Raw genomic sequence first — 14819 nt, 5'->3', positions numbered from 1 at the left:
ACAACTGCTTAAGGCATGTTTCTGGAATTGAATGTTCTGTACAGCACCTAAAACTTCTACCCAGACCCACAGTCCTCATCCCTAAAATGCGGCATTTCTTCCAAATGGCAATAACCTCTGTCATCTCACACAATCAGGGAATGGGGTGTTCTGGGTTAAGGGAAAGGGACTACAGATGCCAGACACTTGGACATCGCTTTCCAAGAATGGAGGAAAAACCCCCTCAGAACATTAACATTGGTGATCACAATTCAGTCTTGCTTTGATGAGTCAGAAGGCACTTCTGAAAGCCACAGGGCCTCGGAGTCATCATTCTACACACACACACACACACACACACACACACACACACACAATTTCTTTAAGAACATAAATGTTCACATCGCGCTGTAGCCGTGTGGAAGGGCAGATTCAGAAGTGGCGCTGGAGGATGTAACATCAGGAACACCAGCTCTGCTGGTACCAAGCTCTCAACGGAAAACCTGCCTGCCGCCCAGCTTGCTGAGTGGTGCGCGGCCCTCGGTTGCCCCGTGTTCTGTCCGCACCTAAAGCACACTACCCCGGTCCTTTTACTGCCTGGGGCCCAAGATCCTGTTTCAGAGAAGGAGGTGCTGAATACTTTGGAGGAATTAATTAACTGTGCAATACTATATCCCAGAGGCCCAGCCCCGCCCTCAGGGATCAGCTTATGCCCAGAAGAATAAGGACCAAAAGCCCGTGAAACTTGATCCCTACTAGTGTCATCATAGAGGCTATTTTTATTCTTATCAGGCCAGGGGGGAAGGGATGCAAAGAAACTGTGGTCTAGTGGTTAGAGTCGTCAACTGAGGGGCTCCCTCAGAGGGTTCCTAATCCATTGCCCCCTCCTCCCCGTCTATCATGTGCATTTCATGTGCTTTCATTTAAAAAAAAATAGGGTCTGATATTTTAAAAATAGATATCAAAGAAAAAGTATCCTTAAAAGTGTCTGCAAAGCTATTTGAAATATGTGAAGACACCAAGAAGAGGACACTTAATGATGGAGGCCAAGAACGAAAGGACCGTGTATCCTGCATCCTCCTAACCAGTTCAGCCACGGCCCTGCAGGCTGCTGAACTCCCTTCTGAATCATCAAATAAAGGTTAAACTGGGTTCAGTCTAATGCTAAGTATCAAGTATATCCTAGTCTCTGAAAAACGGGTGATCCTCGTTATAATATGCACGGTAATCTGAGAGGACAGCAGCCACGCCATCATCTCGCCAACATTAAGGCAATGAGAAACCAGCCTGTGGATTACTTAAGGACCCCGGTGGCCCCATAGCTATGGCAACCATATGTCCCGGCTTTTCCAAGAATCTCAATTTCAAATATTCTGTCTGGCTGTCCCCAGAAACCACAAAAATGTTCCAGAGATTCTAATAGTTCACCAGCCCAAATATCTCCCAGATCATCTCTTACACCCAGGAACAGGGCAAAAATCCTTCAGAGAGTGAATCGAGATTTTGGTTTTGCAAAACACACATAGTCAACGTACCTAGAGCTATTCTGAACGTATCTAATCTGGGCTGGAAAGTCAGGCTGGACTTGGTCATATATTATCTTTCCTATGCTCTAGCACTTGTCCTCCAGGTCTCAGCTTCCTTCTGGAGAACTCCAGCATTCTCAGGGAGGCGGGCCCTGGCCCGGGGTGCTAGTGCTTGGTCCTCATAGATCTCTCAAACACTCACCCGCGGGACACTGACACCTGGAGGTTGTAGCAAGGGAGAAGAGGCTTGTCTGAGAGCTCAAACATAAAATCATCCCCATCCACGTCATCTCCTTCTTGATCGGAGCTCCCAGGAGGATTATGTAGGAGGTCACAGGCAAACCCGTCTTTTTCCTCTGTAAAGACATCACACAGGGAATTAGGACTTAGCTACATGCATAAGACCAAAGAAAAGAAATGCTCCAACAAGATAAAGAGGTGTGGCGGTGGGTGATCAGACGAACAACCAGATCCCCAGTCAGGGCCAAATGTCTCTGATCTCATGGCTCACAGCCTTGGGAGGGCATGTGAAAGTTCTAGCCCCGGGAGGTAGTACTTTGTGGCCAGAGATTCCTTATACTCCTCCACCTTTCAACCGGAAAAAAGCAAGGTGGTGTGAAGGATACACTGCCCAACTGTTGGAGACAGAAGCCTGAAGATGTCATCGGCAGTTGAAGGCAAGGGAAAACACCTGCCCTTCAAACTGCAGCTTTCCCAAGCCACCAGACTGCCTGCTGGCATCCCCAGAAGCCCGGAGGGGGCTCAGCCTGTTCCCTTCCCCAGCCGTGTGTTCGGGTGTGGCCTGCCTCTCCTGGTCCAACTTCCCCCAAGCTTAGTAGCGGGTGCCTCCCTCGATCTGCAGCCCCTGGTCCAATGGGTGAATGCCGGATGACGGCCACAGAAAAAGGCTCACTGCTCTTCCAACAAAGGAAAGCTCGGGCCAGAAGGCTAAGGGCTTGGGAGACAGCAGCTATCATCTCAGAAGCCCTGTGTGCATCTTGGGGGCAGGGTAGGGAGGGAATGGTAGCTGCCAGATGAGGGGCTGGGTCCCTCTGGAGTGTGAGCAATACCAGAAGAGGTGACAACACACACAGGCGCTTCTGGCAGGGTTAGGACAAAGCAACGGAGGAGAAAGGGACTTGGAAAAGAGAGAATTTTTAAAGTACCCAGGGTGGGGAGTGGTAGAGGGCTAATGACGGATGGCTTTCTCCAAATCAATGGCATCTCCTGGTTTCGGCCAACAAGTTCTGAGTCTGGGGGAGGCATGGGCTAGAGTGTGGGCTGAAAGGGCCTGTAAGTTACTAACGGGTGAAGAAGGGCTACCTCCATTAGGTCACTCCTGGCTTTGAGAAGAATCAGTGAAACCCAAAGCAGATCCCAAACCTCTGAGCCATAGACAAGGGTGGGAAGAATCCCACTTAAAGCTTACCCAACACAGAACTGCTGTAAAAGTCCCAGGAAACGCCAGGATCACCCTCTGCCCGGCCCTGAAGATCCGAGAGGTGATCTGACGAAAGAAGAGAGGGAAGTGAGAAAAGGAGGTAGGCTAGAGAAGGAATCTAGAAGCAAAGTATATCCATATGGGGTTAGGAGAATGGGAGATGGAAAGGAAGGACCACAAGAGGGGCTGGGAGCGACCCAAGAGAAATCCGCTTCCTGCTATCCATCAGAGGTTACAAACCAGCAGCCAACAGCCAGATCTAGCCCGCTTACTGTCTAGGTTTTGGCCCAGTGTTTTAAACCCCTATAATTTAATTAACTTCTAACACTTTAAAATTGGGAAATTTCACTTAAAAATTTGGATTTCCAACTTTTCTTGAAAAAAAAAAAAATCAGGAGATCTGGCAACACTGCATCCACATTCCTACATGTCAACAGTTGGCTGGAGGGAGAGGCGACATGTGCGTTCTCCAATTCAGCAGGCCCCACCCAGCCTGCTCTGCTCTCTAACACGATCAGCCTGAAGGCATTTAGGCCTGCGACCCCTGCTTCAAATGATGTAGGGAATTACTCTGCAAGCAGAATCCTAGACCTATCCCAGGATTTCAATTCCCTGTTGGTCACAATGTTCATATATCCAATCGCGATCTTGCCAATTCAAAGTAAGATGAGGAAGCATAATTCCTTCTGTTTCGTCTTTGAAAACATGGTAGGGAGGGGAATGGCCAAGTTTATCCTCATGAAAACCTACTGCTTCCACGCCTAGGTATATACCCAAAAGAATTTAAAAAACAGGTATTCAAATAAAAACTCATACGCGAATGTCCCACAGCAGCTCTAGTCACAATCTCCAAAAAGTGGAAACAACTCAAATGTCATTCAGCTGATGAAGGGATAAAAAAAATGTGGATAAACACTATGGAATATTATCCAATCCTCCATTAGGAGGAACGAAGTACTGTTACACACTATAACATGGATGAAACTAGGAGAAAAGGAGGCTAAGGGGTTAGGACTCAGTGTGTGTGTTTTTTTTTGGCCGCACCACATGGCTTGCGGGATCTTAGTTCCTGACCAGGGATTGGACTGAGGTCCTGGCAGTGAAAGCACCAAGTCCTAACCACTGGACCACCAAATTCTCCCAAAAAACCCCATTTTAAACCCTCTGCTTACTTGATCTGAGAACAGACATCAGGTCACCCCCTAGCCTCCTTGTTCCCTAGCTAAGCATCATCTAGGTGAATTGTTTCACCTCTCAGCCCCACGTGGACAAAAAGCAGGTTTCCATGACAAATTCAACTGTGTCATCTGCGGGCACATGGCCCAGTGGTTGACAAGCTGATTTAGCTGTGACACCTGGGCAACAGGACAGGAGAGAGTCCAAAGGGCACAGGTGAGGTGAGAGTGCCCCCTGAAAACCAAATCCCAGGAGGAAGTTGGCAGCTACTCTTAAAGGAGCAGAGCTAAGCTTCCCGGATGGAAGGCACCGCCACGGTCCAATATACCTTCCCTTTGGGTTACACATTCTATCAGCAAAAATGCCCATCAGCTGTTGTGAGCTACTGAAAGAAATCGTTTTTTAGCAACCTTCTAGGAGATGAAGGGTTTCTTCCGAGAGGAAAAGGCAGTCAGAGAGAAGCATTCAAGTAATGGCTGAGCAGCCGGAGGGGAAAACCTTTCCTCATGTACATTAGATCTTTTGTGCATTCTATGAAAAAACTCTGAGGTCACGGCTGCCAGGTTATTTCCTCTTCTGTACCCTGTGCCATTTGGGAGTTAGAAGTAATTCCTTCCAAAGGCCTCTGTCAGGTAGGTGTCTATTCTGTGCCTAGCCCTGTGCTAGGTGTCCTGGAAGATAAAGGAATGAGATCGTAAGTTCCCTAAAGGCAGGGTCCACGTCTGTCCTGTTCATCACTGTCTCCCTGGTACCAAAGCCCAGGTGCCTGGCACACAGTAAGAGCATAATAAACACATGGGGAAAAAAGTGGGCGGCGGGGCAGAAATTACTATAAGGCGAGACTCTAAAGTCATGTGCTTACTCAGCCTGGGTCCGGAACATATGCATTCAAGTGACTGCTGTCCCCCACACAGGTCACACGAGGACTCCATCAGAGCAGCCCTCGCTCACCACATTCCTGGGGCTCTTCTCTTGGAGCTGCCTTCAGAGACCCCGGCACACTCCTCTAATTTTCCTCGCTGGCGACAGATCTTTGTCATTTGCGGGTGAATTTGCCTTTTTGAGACAGCCCAAAGTGAACTGGCACAGGCAAAGATGCCAAAGTCGGAACAGGCCCACGAGTGGCATACAAGAGGAACCATCAAGGTCTGCTTGACGGGGCAGCTTCGAGGCACGTTTCCTCACACGTCTTCTCGTACAATCAGGATGAGGAGTGACTCCTTTTCCCTGATTCTCCCTTGCCTTCCCCTTAACTTTCAGTTCTTTCCGCTTTCCTTGCCTTCAAAAAGAACCCTCAGCCCAGCAATCCCGCTCCTAGGTATATACCCCAAATAACTGAAAACAAACAAATACTGAATCAAACAAATACTTGTTCACGCGTGTTCACAGCAGCACTAGGCACAACTGCCAAAAGGTGGCCACAACCCAAATGTCCGTCAGCTGATGAATAGACAACAGAAAATGTGATCTATCCATACGAGTGGATATCATTCAGCCTTAAAAACATGCCACTACGTGGACAGACCTTGAAAACATGACGCTACGTGAAAGAAGTAAGACTCAAAAGGCCCCATACTGTATGATCCCATTTATATGAAATGTCCAGAATGGGCAAATCCATAGAGACAAAGTAGACAGGTGGTTGCCAGGGGGCTGGGGGGGACGTGGTAGTAGAGAGCAACTGCTTAATGGGTATGGGGATTCATTTTGGGGGGATGAAAATGTTTCGGAGCTCGATAGAGGTAGTGGTTGTACAACACTGTGAACACACTAAACGCCACTGAATTGTTCACTTTTAAATGGTTATTTTTATGTTATGTGAATTTTGCCTTGATAAAAAAAAATTTTTTTAATTACTCAGTGTGAGCCGTGACCCTGGCAATCAGAGTTTCTCTATGTCCCAGGGTCCCATCGTACCCCTCCCCATCTCCTCCAACCAAGTCACCAGCTGAGGGACATGAAAGGAGAGAAAAACAAAAAACAAGCAGTCTTCGACATGGGGTCATATGGCTGAGGTCTCTGGCAGGAAAAACAAAAACCTGTGATTCAGTGACCTCAAGTGGTAAATTGCTAACCCTTTCATCAGTGGAAGGAAAAGCAGTCCTGATACTTCCTCCAATGCCCCAACCCAAACTGCAACAATTCCCCCCAGCTCCCACATTCTTTCTGACAGAGGACGAAAAACGAGTCTGTTTTCCCTTGGGTAGGTTGGATATTATTCTTTTCTTCAAAGGGTCAAAGGGAAATCAGTCACATGCCTGCCTGTAATCTGGCCCAAGGAGGAGGTCTTCCAAAGGCCTCTCAGAAGGTTTGGATGGCTTGGTGTTCCGAGCCCAAGGACGAGAGAGAAAAGGTTCACTGTCTGACCTCCAGACAGTGTTAAGCCAAGCCAACGTAGGAAAGTCCACATTTTCAACCCACACGATTTACCAGCATCTTCTGCTTTACAGAAGAATTCACTACAGGACACCATCCATTTACATTTAAAAGAGGATTTGATTCCCAGACTTTTCCAGAACAGGGGACTTGTACAAAATGAGGATGCTCTACATGAGGCACAACCCTGATAATCTCTCTGGCTCGCCGTTTCCGCCCTTTACACCCTACAGGGACTCGCTTTCATTTGCTGCCCAGTGGGATCTCCACTAGGGGAGGAAGAAGACAATTAATCTATGGAGAATTTGGTCAGGCAAATGCTTGGGGATGAAAAGCAAAAAGCTTCTTAACTACGTCGGCCAGACAGGCAAGGTAAAAAGAAATCCGGAAGTCCACACGGAGGCATCTAGGTGTAGGGGCCTCCCTAACCCTCAACCTCGTGGTGCTTCCTGCAGCCACTCTACCCAGTGGTTCCTTGAGATTTGGGGCAGGGGAGAGCTATGGAGATGAAAAAAGAGAAATACCCGGTTCAAGGAATCAAAAAGCTCCTGGTGATGGTTGCACAACATCGTGAATGTACAAAATGCCACTGAATTGTTCACTTCAAAATGGTCCTGTTAGGTGAGTTTCTCAATTAAAAACAAAAAAAAAAGGTGGTGGGGGGGTACTTCCCTGGTTGCGCACTGGTTAAGAATCCGCCTGCCAATGCAGGGGACACGAGTTCGAGCCCTGGTCCTGGAAGATCCCACATGCCGCGGAGCAGCTAAGCCTGTGCGCCTAGAGCCCGTGCTCTGCAACAAGAGAAGCCACCGCAATGAGAAGCCAGCGCACCACAGCGAAGAGTAGCCCCCGCTCGCCGCAACTAGAGAAAGCCCGCGCGCAGCAACGAAGACCCAACGCAGCCAGAAATAAATAAATAAATAAATAAATAAATAAATAAATAAATAAATGTTTTTTTTAAAAAGGCCCTGAGTAATACTTCTCATCCCCCGCAAAACAGCCTTTGGCCTCAAGTCCCTCCTCCAGGTGCCTGCCTCCCCCGGCTGCCAAGGTCCTAGCCAGATTGAGCACTTTCCCTAACAGCCAATCAGAGCTCTGTCTTCAATCGGCACTCAGTATTTGCATGGAAAAGAGGCGGCCCAGTTTTAACACTCCTTTCAGCTCCTGGCTCCCACTATGAAGTTATAGCTCCATGCCCATAAAGTTGAGAAACAATATCAAGATTTGAATGAAGGTGCTCAGCCTGGACAGGCTAGGAAGTGCCAGAATTAAGAAAAGTCTTTTCTTGCGTCTGCAACACAGACTAGCATTCAAGTTAGTTTAAGGAGGCATCAAAAGGCTTTCTAGTAGTTGGGATTAGTTAACAGACATGAGAAGAAGAGAGAAAAACGTGTTTATTTCTAATTTTGTAACTACTTAAAATGGTTTCAACATTCAAACTCCTTGGGGATTTTGGAGAAGGGGTCCGGGAAGAACAGACTTTGCTTCCGACTGTGGTCAGAGACAGCTTTATTTGGACCCAGAGGACCCCAAGCCCTCAGGAGGGCAGTCTCTAGCCCAAAGACACCCCTACATGAGACCTGCTGATCAAAGGAGAGCTTCGTGCAGCGCTTTTATCATGTTGAGATGCTCTGGATGGTCCCGTGTGGCAGCTTTTCCTGGGAATTGTGTGGAGTGCAGACAACACGCGTGCGCGTGGAGGAGAGTGCGTGCGGTGCGTGGGATGCAGGAAGAGGCCACAGAGGGTGGCTTGCCCCGAGCCCCGGTGATGGTCCAGCTAAAGTGAACAAGAGTCCTCACTGGCCCAGAACAAATGCCTGAAGGAGCATCCCCAAGGGGCTCCACCCCTCACAGACAGGGGCCTGGGACCCCAGAGCCGGCAGAGGGAAGAGGCAGTCCTGCTCCAGCCAGAGAGGCTGGGTCCTGCTGGGGGCGGAAGGCCTGCACACGGCGGGGGGCCCGCAGGGATGAGTTGGTCTGGCTGCGGACTGGCTGGGGGCTGGCCGAGCAGGAGTCAAGGGCTCCCTCAGCGGCCTCCTATGGCTCCCCCTCCAGCTTTCATTAGTACCTAGAAGGCAATTCCCACCTAGTCCTCCTTCTGTGGGGGCCTTTAGCTCAGGTTCCTTTGTTTCTTCCTCCATCATCAGCCACCTAGCTAACCTTTGTTCAATAAACAAATGAGCCCCTGGTTGGGAGCCCAGGACTGTATTGGGGGAGGCGTGGGGGGGGGGGGCGTGGGGGCATGGGGGGAGAGTTCGGGGCTGAGGCCACAGCCCAGGAGAGAGGGAGCAGCCTCGGGCAAATCCTTGACCCTGTGGGCTTCCAGGCAAGAGGGGCTGAACCACAAACACTGAAGCCTCCGAGGAGGATCAGCGACACAACTCCCAGCTGCTCCATCCGACCAAGTGCCGCTCAGGCAGCCTGAAGAAGTCACTGCTAGCGCAAGGGCCAAGCTGTGATGTCACGAAGGAGGCGGGGTTCCTTCATTCGGAGGTCAAGTCTGAGGAGATTCCCACTGAGCATGCCCAAGCTAGACTTCCCTCCTTCCCTCCTCCCTGCTGCCCAACTCGGCAGAGCTATCTAACTGCAGACAAACAGCTGTCATCCGCTAATAAGAAAATAAAGGCAAGTTGGCTTGTGGCCCTTGCCATGGGCCTTAACACTACTCTTCCAGAGGGGGCAGGTGAGGGAGGAAGAGGAAGGAACAGGAGGATGCAGAGGGAACATCACAGTTACCACAGAGTGTCAGGAATAAAGTATCAGAGGGGCCCCAAGGGTCGGACTTTGACCACCAACAGGGAGAAAATACAAAGTGCAAAAACAAAAGCAAAATGTTAAGTGTCACTTCTTTGCAACCGACATACCATTCAAAGCACAAGTCCACACATTTTGCCCCCAACTAAGTCTACTAGTGGGGCTGCTGTCCCACAGGGAGGCCTCCCCACATACCGAACGGGGAAATGGGTCCCCGCGGGCTACCAGGGCCCTGAAGAGGATGCGTGTGACGTGGACGCTCAAAGCACAGGGACAAGAGGAAGCGACCTGACTTTTTAAAGTTCACAGAGATTTCTGAGCCACCAGAAGGAAAGCCCGTGAAGAGGGCTGACACGCCTCACAGGAGGTGCTTGAGATGGAGGAAGATGAAGGGCATCTCGGGAGCTCAGGGATCAGAGGCCAGCCCCAGGAACGAGGTTTTGAGTCTGGGCCGTACTCACCGCTCAGAAAGCGCTTCATGGTGTCGCTACTGGCCAGCTTCATGGCCGTCTGTCCCGAGTAGGTGGCTAGCGTGGGGTCAGCCCCGTAGGACAGCAAGAGCCAGATGGTTTCCAGGTTGTCGTTGACCACCGCATCATGAACTGGTCTGCGAGGTGATACAGGGTGAGAACAGCAGGGCCCAAGTGGGAACCTGGGTGTCTAGGCCTCAGGCCACCTCATCAGGGAAAGCAAACTGAGCTGACCCCAGTGTAACGTGGGTAAGACTTAGGGCAGGGGAACCACTTGCTGGCCTGCACTGTCCTCTATCCCTACCTTTCTCCTCCCTCCCATTTCTCTCTCTTATCTTTCCTCCACCATGACGGGACAGTCCCTGTGGCACAACGGAGCTCCGCTGTTAGCTCTGGAGCTCAGGACAGAACAGGTCCCTGACTGAGGATAAACTTAGAGCAGATGCTGGGGGATATGAACGGAAAAACCCAGATGATTGCCCCAGAGCAGGGATGAGCAGAGCTGCTCCACACACCAGGCCGGCGGCCAAGCGGAGCCTACATCCTCTGACCCAGGTCCCCCCACTCGGTATGCAACTTGTGTCAGTTTCACTCAGGAAGTAGGCCTTCGAATAGAGCACAGGAGAATGGGTGCAATTTCTTTAAGACAATGGCAGGTGTCTCTGTCTCTTTTTTTTAAGTATACAGAGATCAATTCAAGAATCAAACCTGGGATGTTACCCTAAGGTTAACCTCCCAATTCCTAAAGCCCGAGATTCTGCCCGAGACAGGTGCACAGGACGATCCCTAGACAACACCAGCCTCCCCTCGGTGGCCAACGTGGACTGGTCAGCAGGAACTCATCCAGCCTTGCCCTAAACCGGTCCGAACCGGGGCAGGTTCTCTTGAGGGAGGGGCTGAGCGGGGAGTGGGGGGGGGCGGCGGGGGGTAAGGGGAGCAGCCTTCTTGCCTCGTGCCGTCCTGCGCGCTGCAGTTTACGTTGGCACCGTGCTCCAGCAGGATGTTCAGGATGTCAGTCCAGCCCCGGGAGCAGGCCTCGTGCAGGGCCGTGTAGCCAGCGTTGTCACGGTGATTCACATCTTCACTGTCTTTCTGGAGGCAGTAGAGAACAACGTCCTGTGGGAACAGGGAGAGCGCCGTGAGCAAACAGAGGCCAAACTCTGGAAATCACCCTAGTTAGGTCTGCAGCTCTCCAACTGTCCAAAGAGTCTCAGAACCTGCTCTTTAGTCCAGAGACTGACAGGCAAATCTCAAAATCTTTTGCCAACAAAATCAGTCCTGAGGTGCCATCGCCAGCGGCTCAACTTCGGGCCGTGTCCTCAACCATGGGGAGACAATTCTAATGACCGAGAATACTCATCTGGGTGTGGTTTGCTGGCGTGAGGCCCTCAGAGAGGCTCACCTGCCCACCCAGAGCTTAAACCCTCAGGCCTCAAGTGTCTGAGCACTCTTTCTGTAGTCTGGGGCTTTTCGAGACAGCCCCAGACCAAAGAGATGAGACATGTGCTGGCAAGCACAGCCCCTGGCAGTAATTCGAGAACAAGGAAGAAAGAATTGGTTTAAGTACTATCCCTGGATGCTGGTTTTAATTGTTTTAAGTACTATCGCTGGATGTTTATCCCTGGGCAGTCAATTCCAGGCCTCCCCTCAAATCAAGACTGTTCCAAGGATAAGCCAGTACGGTCACTCATCCATAGTAGTGATTAGCTTCCCTGGGCTGAGACGACAGGACCAGAAGCGGGACTCCAGGCCTAGAAGCTGCCTAGCTAGTCTAGGATGAAGCTGGTGAATACGCTGACGGGGAGGGGAGAGGCAGCCCCTCTTCTGAGGGAAAGAGGCTGACAGCAGCTACCAGGGGCCTCTCATCAGCTCCCCCAGGCCCTGGTGAGATGGGACTCAGCCGTCCTGACTGACAGCTAGCTCACTGGCTGGCTGGCTAGAGCTAGCGAGCGCGCGAGCCTGTGTGTGCCCGCTGCCTCTACCCAGGGGACCACAAGGCCCCCTACCCTCCTCATCAGTGCAGATGTTGCCTCTTCCTCCAGGCCTCAGACTACTCCTCCCTCCCTCCCTCCCATGACAGGCTGTCCAACTTGCTCTTGCCCCATCCTGATTGGTTGGCCTGTGGTTTCCTGTTGGCTGGTTTGGCCCCAGGTAAAAGAAGTTCACTTAAAGGGCAAGCGTTGGTCATCATTTTTTCTTTCAATCTCCCTTGGCAGCTACCCAGGCCCCCACACGAGGTGCGCGAGACAGATACGTGGTTTGCCAGTAAGACACTGTCAAAGCGGCTCTCCCATGCCAACCAGGCTGGCTGGGAGTGCAGCTGTCTTTAAATGAGTCAGTTATGGGTGTCGGAAGCCTTAAAAAAAAAAAAAGAGGGCCTACTCTAAAGCCCAGCAGCTCCACCCTTCAGAGCAAATCCTGGGGAAATAATTGGTGTGGCGGGCAAAGGCACATGGTCGAGGAGCTCATATCAACAAAAATGTCCAACAAGGTAACTGCATGATGGCAAATGAGTCAGGCTTCTACCCCTACCCTGGCATTTGGGAATCAAAAAGACTTTGGTGTGAATTCAGACTCACATGTACGTAGTAGCTGAGTGATTCTGGATGTATCACTTAACAGTGCTAAGCCCTGATTTTCTCACCTGTAAAATGGGGTTAATAAAACCTACTGCCATCGGCTTACGGTGAAGATGAAAGGACACGACGTAATGAGAACTCAACACGACAAAACAAACACCAGCTTCCTTTCCTAATTTCTTTTCGATCCATAGGGAAGTAGCACGAGGCGGGGTGAGCTCATCTCTGCCCCTCCAATGTACTCCTGACTCCCCCACTACCAGAAGCCAAAACGAGGGGAAGCTGGAGAGGGATGTAAAGAGTGAGCGATGATCACCCCCGTCCCTCTCTGAGTGGGGGAGCCACGGCACAGGGAAATTCAAGACAACATAAAAACCCCCAAATCCCATTTCTGGCCTAGGAATGTACTGGATGATACTGTGTTACCATGTCAATTCTGTTCATCCTAAATTGCCTTTCAAAAGGGTTTGCATTCCCACACACCACGCCAGGGTCAAGGCGGCCCCAGAGGCCGTCTGCGCAGTAGGAGGAGGCCAGCCTGGGCTCAAGCCCCAAACCAAGCCTTGCCCAGGCCACAGAAGAGCCAATGGGGAGAAGCTTCTCCACAGATGCTCGGGCAATGGCATCCTGCGGCTGGGGGGTGCTCCTTACCTTATAGCCAAGACGGGCCGCCCGCTGCAGGAGGGTCTCGCCAGCATTTTTGTTCACTATGAGTCGACGAGCCTCTGGGGGGATCTGCCGGGCTGCGGGTGACTCGGAGGCCTCCTCTGGGCCAGCACTTCGGGACTTAGAGGGCGTGCATGGCTCTGTGGGTTTCGCTAGGGTGGGAGATTTGGGAGATCGTGTCTTCTGCTGGCTCCAACGCCCTTTGCCCTGGAAAGCAGAGACGCAGTCCTAGATCAGCACAGGTCCCCACGCATTTCTACCTGGTGAGCAGATGCTAAGGGGCTCAAGTCCTCAACCCCAGAAACCAAGGAATAATGATGGGATTGGAAAGCACAGGTTGAGGAGACATCCCAGCCTCTCTCAAGCACTCTGCATGCCTTCTTTACCTGCCTCGGTCCCCGTTTATTGCGGTTTTTACAAGTCATCTCGATAAATAAGCGGGAGCAAACTCTCAGAGTAAAGAGAAGTGGAGACAGCTAGCTTTGACTGAAGAGGCACGGCTGTGGAAGCCTTCACTCTTGTTGCAAAAACCTTTCCCCCACATCCAGCCCTCACCAGGCTTTTCCCACCTCTCATCACACCGTGTCCCCGATCACACTCACGCCCCCCTGGGCTGGTGGAAAGCGATCAAGCCCACGAAGCAGACAGACCGGATTTTGAATCCTGCCTCTGCCAGCCACTAGATACAAGACCTGGGGCAAGACCCAACCTCTCAGAGCCTCACTTTTTCCCTTGCGGGGTCTTTGAGATAATGAACTAGAGCAGCTCCAGAACAATGCACAAGGTGGGTGCTCACAAAACGTTAGTGTCCTTTCCTCATGAATGACCCCTGCATGTCTCCTTTATCCTCCCATCTTGAACTGGAATGTCTAGAGAAAGTTCCCATGCCTGGCCCAGCACTGTTTAGTGAGTCTATAGGGGCAGGTAACTCGTCTCTTTCAGATGAAGGGAGGGGACTTCAGATGGGGAGGAACCGTGTTCGAGGAGCTGTACTAGAGGAACCAGACCCAAGGCGCCTCATCTGCACCTGGACCTAAGTCAGATGATGAGATTCGAAACCTGGAGTTGATACCATAAGTGGACAAGACTTTGGGGGGGCCTTGGGAGAGGAGGGTATGACTTGCATGTGGAAGGGTATGAATCATTGGGGGGCCCGAGGACAAGAATGTGCCCTCATCAGACTTTAAGATGGTCCCTGATGATCCCCACCTCCTGAAATTCATGCTCTTGTGTAGCCCCCTTCTGCACTGGAGAGGACTGATCTGTGTAGCCAACAGGAGAAGGCAGAGAGGACGGTGTGTGACTTCCAAGGCTAGGTCCTAAAAGACAATGTTGCTTCTGCTTTGCTCTCTTTTGGATCACTCGTTCTGGAGGAAGTCAGCTGCCAAGTCATGAGGACACTCAAGCATCCCTTTAGAGAGGCCCACGGGGCAAGCAAAGGAGGCCTCCTGCCAACAACAAGCATCAACTTGCCACCATGTGAGGGAGCCACTCTAGAAGCAGATCCTCCAGCCCCAGTCAAGCCTTCAGATGAATGGAGCCCTGGCTGACACCATGACGGCAACTTCAGGCGTGGGAGACCCCAAACCAGACACAGCGGAGCTGCTCCTGAGTTCCTGACCCCCAGAAAGTGTACGAGATAATACATGTTTATTGCTGGGTTAAGCTGCTAAATCTTAGGGTAGTTTGTTGCACTGCAGCAGATAACTAATACATCACACTTCCCCAAGTCCCTCAGAGCATCAAAGTCTCACTTGAATCCTGTGTCTTCCACAACATGCTACAACACTCTGGTCCCCACTGCCCTCTTTCTCTGCAACACCCAGAACACCTAGTCCGAATCACATAACCC

General features: G+C 51.0%; 1 protein-coding gene across 2 annotated transcripts in view; it reads right to left on the bottom strand.

Annotated features, from left to right (window-relative positions):
• Positions 1–14819, bottom strand: part of BCORL1 (BCL6 corepressor like 1) — a 40020-nt gene that overhangs the window by 1872 nt on the left and 23329 nt on the right. Inside the window, exons 8-12 of one of the 2 annotated variants that reach the window (XM_065900901.1) lie at positions 12953–13174; positions 10672–10838; positions 9714–9859; positions 2935–3012; positions 1708–1861 (exon numbers count right to left, since the gene is read on the bottom strand). In XM_065900901.1, the coding sequence (XP_065756973.1) occupies positions 1708–1861; positions 2935–3012; positions 9714–9859; positions 10672–10838; positions 12953–13174 (767 nt within the window). The remainder of the gene's footprint in view (positions 1–1707; positions 1862–2934; positions 3013–9713; positions 9860–10671; positions 10839–12952; positions 13175–14819) is intronic. The other variant, XM_065900902.1, reaches the window with a different exon arrangement.

This window comes from Phocoena phocoena, chromosome X (genome assembly GCF_963924675.1).
Source record: "Phocoena phocoena chromosome X, mPhoPho1.1, whole genome shotgun sequence".
Taxonomy (NCBI): Eukaryota; Metazoa; Chordata; class Mammalia; order Artiodactyla; family Phocoenidae; genus Phocoena; species Phocoena phocoena.
The sequence above is the reverse complement of the archived record's forward strand: the minus strand, read 5'-3'. Positions and strand labels throughout refer to the sequence as shown.